The 7,067-nt window shown below is 40.0% G+C and overlaps 1 protein-coding gene across 1 annotated transcript; it reads right to left on the bottom strand.

The window, feature by feature from the left end:
- Positions 1-2,912: 2,912 nt before the first annotated feature.
- Positions 2,913-5,911, bottom strand: ppib (peptidylprolyl isomerase B (cyclophilin B)). The gene is made up of 5 exons (XM_008411205.2): positions 5,655-5,911; positions 4,077-4,190; positions 3,796-3,889; positions 3,477-3,661; positions 2,913-3,380 (listed from the first exon to the last, which is right to left on the bottom strand). The coding sequence occupies exons 1-5, from the start codon at positions 5,787-5,789 to the stop codon at positions 3,258-3,260; spliced, it is 651 nt and encodes a 216-aa protein (XP_008409427.1). The 5' UTR covers positions 5,790-5,911; the 3' UTR covers positions 2,913-3,257.
- Between the last annotated feature and the right edge of the window lie 1,156 nt (positions 5,912-7,067).

Genomic DNA, 7,067 nt, shown 5'->3' with positions numbered 1-7,067 from the left:
TTTTAATTCATAATATTTTACTCCTAACTGGGAAAATTTCCAGCTTTCAGCTCCAGAACTTCGATAAAAGCAAGCCGTCTGTGGAAGGAGATATCACGAGGGGCTAATCAGCCAATCAGAGGTGGACTTCCCATTACACAGCCAATAAGAAAACAGATTTTGTTTCTTTTTACTAAAAACCAACCCTGCCAACAATATACTGCTTAAATGTTTTTAAAAAGCACTCATGCAAAACAACCCCAATCACGAGACACTATTATGTTTCCAGTAACATTTAAGCTTACAACTAATCTGAATTTCAAAGGACTTAAACCTATAATAGCAAGCATACAAATACTTATTTTCTGACCAAACAATTTACTGATATCATAGACCTTTTCAAATTTCACATATCTCCAGATAAATAACACTGAACTTTAACTAAAACTAAGAAATTTTTGACGGGATCAGTGGGTGGGGGGGGGGGGAAGCAACTCTCTTGTTGGTTTGCTGGTAAAAACTTATATCTCAGGTGTTTGTGTAAACTAATATATATTTAAAAAATAAAAATCAAGGAATCAATGCATAGATCACCAAAAAACACAAAACCCATAGAATAAGTGCAATAATAAGTGAACAATGAGATCATTATTTTTAACAGATTGCGATAACGGTCTCATGAATACAGTAAAATACAGAGAAGATTCTGGAAGGGAGTGATGCCTGTATCAGTTTGGAAAATGCTGCCTCTGCTGTGCCTGTTTCAGGAACTCAATGTTATTTTTGGACCATTTCTACTCCATGTCTTCATCTCGTGAGTCTCGTGTCCGATTTTGAAATGGGATATCTTGGTTGTGTAGTGAGATCGGCTACATTAAGTTGTGTTTCTGTATCAAAGGGGTGAATTGTTAACAATAATTGCTATTTTTATGGACCAACGTGACAATGAGCCAATAGAGTTTACTGTAACAGGCTTAAAAAAGGATCAGGAAGATTCAGACAATCACAGGAAAGAACATCTAATGTTAACTTTCTTCTGAATGAATAAACATGCTCTCCCGGTAGTCTAAGCAGCACCGTGTTGGTGACATGGCATCAAAAGGAATTTAAACAAACCGGATGTTCACCCAGACTTACCCAATGCGAGGCAAAAGTGACACAGAACCCGTTTTTTTTAACTGTAGTGAAATTGTGAGAAACCACAAACATGTAACTGCGCTGTGTGAAGGGAGCTTATTTTTGGTGAAGGGGCGCCCTCTGCTGATCAGTCTGAGAACTGCTGAACGCTCTTTACATTAAATAACGCAACTGACACGAGACAGATTAATTACCCCGTCAAGAGAGAAGAACCCTCAGTATTTTTGTCCGAATTAATTGTGTCTGTAACATTTAATCAAGATACACTCAGACTAAGTGAAAACCTTAAGGTTGGAAAATACCTTAAGGTTTTCACTTGTTAATAGATGTAAGATTTGTTAAGAGATGTCAAAATCTGTTTTATTTATGGTTTTTATTTATTGTTTTGATTGTAGTGTTTTTAAAATGTCTTCCAGTTGCAGTGTAGAGTGTTCCTTACAAAATTAAAGTTAATCAGTCTTTGAGGGGGCAGACTTACATTATTATTATGCCATTATCAGTATATTGATTGAAAACAGTCTCAAAAAAACATTTCCAAAATTTGGCATACTAACATCAGCTCCACACCTGCTGTCTCCTTCTTGGAATCCGTGTTTTTGGAAGTCAAATGTAAAACTGTGGATTTCAACATGAATAAGTCAATAATTCTTAGAGATAATTTGAGGTTTTTGAAGTGAGGTTAAAAAGTTATAAGTGGCAGCCACAGAGGATAACTCTCTATTCAGTATAAACCCAGACTAACTGGTCCTGGAGGCTAACTAAAGAGCAGGCTTGGAGGGTCCAAGATGGACTTTCACCATATTTTGTCTTGGATAGTTATTTACACAAGCTGCACACAGTTGGCACCACTTCCAGTCATCTTTTCAGACCGACTGTCCAGTCTTGGTCCTTCAGGGAAAAACGTCCTTTAGATTTTAGAAGGGTCTCTCTACTCCAGCGCACCTATTTCAAATACCTTCCCCTCGTGTCAGAGTTGCATAGAACTCCAGATGCCACACTAATTTGATTTCTATGTGTGCTAAACAAAAAAAAAAAAAACATTTTAAAAATATAAGACTGGTTGGGACACCACAGTTATATCCTAATGGTTCATATCTACCGAGACGTATAAAAAAAAATTTAAAAAAAGAGAAAAAAAAAACCTAGTTTGAATCTCGAGTAATTAGTCATTTGATGAACTGAAGTACAGGTACTGGTTTTGCAGTGTTCATAAGTATTTACTTTGGAAATGTGACTGGTCAAAATTGGGTTTGCTGTCCAAAGGCAAAATAATCTATTTCAAAGTTGAAATATAGTCACATTTTCCTTTAATTTGTTATATTAATTACAGTATATTGACTTATTATATTGACTTATGTTCAAACATAAGTCAATATAAACTTAAACAGCATATTAATAATTTTTCTTGAGTTTCTTTCCTGCTTATTCAGCATTTAGTCAGCCACAGTAATAAACCAGTTGAAATGCTCCATTAGGTAAACAGCACCCTCTAGTGCCAATAAATGGTAAATGAACCAAACTTATATAGCACTTTTACAATCATTTTGATCACGCAAAGCGCTTTATAGTCACATTCACCCATTTGCACAAGTTAGGGTTCAATGACTTGCCTTGACATGTGGAAGTGGGAATTGAACCTACAACCTCCTGATCACAAGATGACTACTCTATCCACACAACCACAGTCACCCCACAAAAGATGTACACTAACCTTGTGGCAGCTGAAAGTAACTACAGCGTACAGGGTGACCTCATAAGTTAATAGAAGGTATTTGTATTAAAACATAAAGCTTACAGTGATTTACCAAAACATGGAATCTTTATTTCCCCGTCATTTTTCTTTTTTTTTTTTTTTTACAAAATAGCCCAACAGTGATCAGTTAAGTGCACCTTGGAATGCTTGTTGGTAAAGTGGACCCAGACTCATGACTGCATTAACGTTGTTCTGGTGCATTAAGATGGCAGCCAACCAACGCAGAATGTGCCCTCTTCTTCCCCTCCAGATTGCAGCGTTCTTACTGACAATAAAAAAAAAAAGACAACAAAAAAAGAAAAAAAAAAGTGGCCCGCATAATTCCGCCAACATCACGACCCCTGTCCGTTTCCCCCCTCCCCACCTGCCCGTTTTAACGAGTTGCGCTCTACTCCTTGGCGACTGCAAATGGCTTCTCCACCTCGATCTTGCCGCAGTCGTGGATGGTGACGTCCTTGAGAGGTTTGTCGCGACCGTCTGTCTTTGTGTTCTCGATTTTTGTGACAACATCCTAGCAGAGGAAAAGAAGGTTTCAAAGAAATGGACTCATTTGTAGGAAACGAAAACCCAAGATTAGGCAGAGTGAAGATTTCCTTCCAATACCCACCATGCCTTCCAGAACTTTGCCGAAGACTACGTGTTTGCCGTCTAACCACGGCGTCTGCACTGTGGTGACGAAGAATTGGGAGCCGTTTGTGTCTTTGCCGGCGTTGGCCATGCTAAGCCAGCCGGGGCCGTAGTGCTTCAGCTTGAAGTTCTCGTCAGGGAAACGGTCTCCATAGATGCTCTTGCCTTCATTCAGAAAAGAAAATTAGTTTTGCACCATTTGTAGGCTTGTACTGCAGTTTTAAATAGTACTTTCTTGGGTTCTGACACCTGAACCATCTCATCATTTTGACATGTAAACGACATCGTTTGGCGTTTACCTCCCGTGCCGTCTCCTCTGGTGAAGTCTCCGCCCTGGATCATGAACTGTTTGATGACTCTGTGGAACTTACTGCCCTTGTAACCGAATCCTTTCTGTTTAACCGAAGCAAAGAGCAACGTAAGCAACACCCCAAACATCTGAAACTATACGAGTTGCAAGTACATTCGAAAAGCTGGGACCAAGTCAACGAATCTGATGGTTTTTCAGTCTTTAGAATACCAATCCTGAAAACTTCACAAAAGTAGACGGCAAACAATGAAGAGTTTCAATATTGCTCACCTCTCCTGTTGCCAGGGCGACAAAGTTGTCGACTGTTTTGGGAACAGTTTTGCCAAAGACACCGATGACGACCCTTCCCACATCTTCGTCTCCGATTCTGATGTCAAAGTAAACCTAGAGAGAGAGACCCAACTTTACGTTTAGACGAATACGTCATGAGACGCCAACTCTGAGGCTGTTTTGGTGGGCAGGGATACAACAGAACAAAGGTTCTCTAAAAGTTTTGGAAGTTGTCAAATACATTCTGGTCAGTCCACTACTGATGTCAAAGTCTTCCGTACTAGGTCACTTAACACAATATTAAGATGATGTGGCAGACGTTATGTGACAACTCCAGGTTGTGAACTTAAACTGACATTCATGTGAAGAGTGGCGATACAAAAAGGGTATTGCTAGAAAGCCCACTTGTAGCTTGGCACAAGGCACAAGTTCCTCATTTCTATTGACCGGTACGACATGGTCGATGTGGTAAGCCGTTTTATGGTTCGGCGTATTCAGGAGAGTGTTTCCAAAAAAACGCCAAACGTTGTGTCACACTAGTACGACGATAAACAAGACACATTACTGTTTTCCGGGCTTGTCGCAAACTGTGACGTTTTTCTGTCCCCCATTCAATGGACTGTGTTGCATGATGCCAATGGACCACCCTAACCGTACCATTGTCCTGTATTCGTATAACTGAAGAGAGTCCAGGAATGGTGGGGTACGGATTGGATGCATCAGCCGTTTTTACAATGGAAAACACAAATGAGGTACGCTCAGTGGAAACGAGGTGTTGGGTGAGGAGGGATTTGCTCTAGTCGGATGAAACTAAAATTGGTACTTTTTAGCCAATGGAGCCAGGCGTTGGAACGCTCTGGGCAATCTCAAACTTTAGTGCCAAAATCAACTCTCACTAGTTGTGAGGAGATGCACATCAGTACACCAGACATTTGTTCTATAAAAGTATCAGCTGGGTTTGTGGCTGACTTTGTCACAAAGCCAAATAATTAGTTCCCCGATCTACTTCACTGCTTCCAAAGAAAATGTGAATCTTGGCAGATTCCCCCCACAATCAAGGCATCAGAACTTAGCACGATTTAAAAAAAAAAACGGATTTATGCATTTTAAGTTAACGGAACACAAGAATAATAATGAAAAACAGTCTATTAGAAAGGTTATAGGTCACATGTAACATCAGATTCAATCCTTGCCTTCTAAACTTTGCTTCACAGCACAACACCACTAAAGACGACCACTCTGCTGTCTTGAATTTGCAGACGTGGACAATCTGCTGCAGACACAACAAGGCCAGGTCAACAGCTGAGCCATGACGGAGCCAAATTTGTGTCCAGTTCTTTTCCTGCGACTCGGATCTAACTGACCGGATGCGCGTAGACTTTATTTCCCTTAGCCTCAGCTACAAAGTTAGCTTCTTTTCCCACAAGTATTAGTCGTAAGCTAACCCTGTGTTAGCTGGCCAGCAGCTAGCGTCTCCGTGACGTGGCTTTCCATGCTACTGGTTAGCAACGAGGAAGAGCCCTGATTTTTTTTTTCTTTCACCCCCCTTTATGAAGCTAGCCTGCAGCTAACCCATACCTTTGCAGTTACTTTGGGGCCTTTCTTCTTCTCGTCAGCCGAAGAGCCATTAGGGAAACCGAGGAACAGCAGTGATCCCACAATGACCGTTACAGCTACGAAGAACTTCATCCTTCTTTCACAGAACCTCACCATCAACAAGAGAAAGGGGGGAAAGACTTAGCCAGGAGACAGTTGGTTGAGCTAGCTTTATATAACCTCCGTGGGAGGGACAGAGCGCAAGCTTTCAGGGAGGGGAGGGTCTGCGACCTACGGGAACCAGGAGGATCAGCTCCATGGACGCAGGGGCGGGATTTCACCGTGGTGGGAAGCTATGATTGGTTCACGTCTTAGAACGTTTCAGCCAATTGGATGCAGACGCGTAACAACGTTTTGTGAGCAGAAGAAACGTGGACTAAGCAACCCATATAAACAAAAGCCCCTTAAGACTTATATTCTGTTCTATTAAAATTATATACGAGTGAGCTGCAGTGTCATATTTTCATTTACACACGCAAATAATAATGGATTATGTAGCGTTAACAACTTTACTAATTAGCTGGGCTCTGAAATCACTTCAGTGAATTCAATTTAGGGATATCAGAGTAAACGGGTTTAATATAAATGTGTGCCAAACTATGTAAAAACAATTTTTTATTCATCTTACAACTACTCCATTTTAAAATATGGAGGCAAGTGGTTGTAGTATTAATGAAATGTGAAACCAAAAACACTGATTTATTTAAAACATAAACACACAACAGATTTTGATAATTAAAAAAAAATTAGTTTAAAAATAACACATCAAGCTCTTAAAAAAATGTAAAAAAGAAACCCAATCCACCCATTTCCCTCCATCCACATTTTAATAACGACCTGCAAGGGAATGAACATGACACTGACAACAAAATAAGGAGGAACAGATTGTGCTTGCAAAAATACAACCAATAAAAAAACGGGAGGTTAAGGTTGCATTCCCCTCCGCAGGATCACCTGCCACCTACCTTTACTAGTGCAAAGAATCCCCTTTTCCGAACCAAAACACTGCGTGAACCTTTTTGTTACAGGTTTGCATTAAGACTATGATTATTGCATGCCTTCTGAGGCAGACTGAGGTAAACAAATGGGTATGCCTAACATGATGAGTCTTCTTGAGTAAGAATAGCATATTTTTTTTCATAAATCATGTTACATAACTGTGTCATCAAAAAAGGGAACACACTGAACAAAAAGGACAACACTACAAAGTATCTGATCACAGTCGTTGTGATTTGTTAATGCACGCCATCTTAATAGCCAATATCCAAATGAGAACCTTCACATTAATTAGCTGGCACTGGCATATAGGCCGATATTTAGGCCAATAAAGAAGAACCCGCTTCGGAAAAACATTTGAAACAGCCGTTTCTGTTTTCTACCAATACTTGCGTACTA

The sequence above is a fragment of the Poecilia reticulata genome, linkage group LG6 (assembly GCF_000633615.1).
Source record: "Poecilia reticulata strain Guanapo linkage group LG6, Guppy_female_1.0+MT, whole genome shotgun sequence".
In the NCBI taxonomy this organism is placed as follows: domain Eukaryota; kingdom Metazoa; phylum Chordata; class Actinopteri; order Cyprinodontiformes; family Poeciliidae; genus Poecilia; species Poecilia reticulata.
Note: the sequence above shows the minus strand (reverse complement) of the source record. Positions and strands in the feature narration are given on the sequence as shown.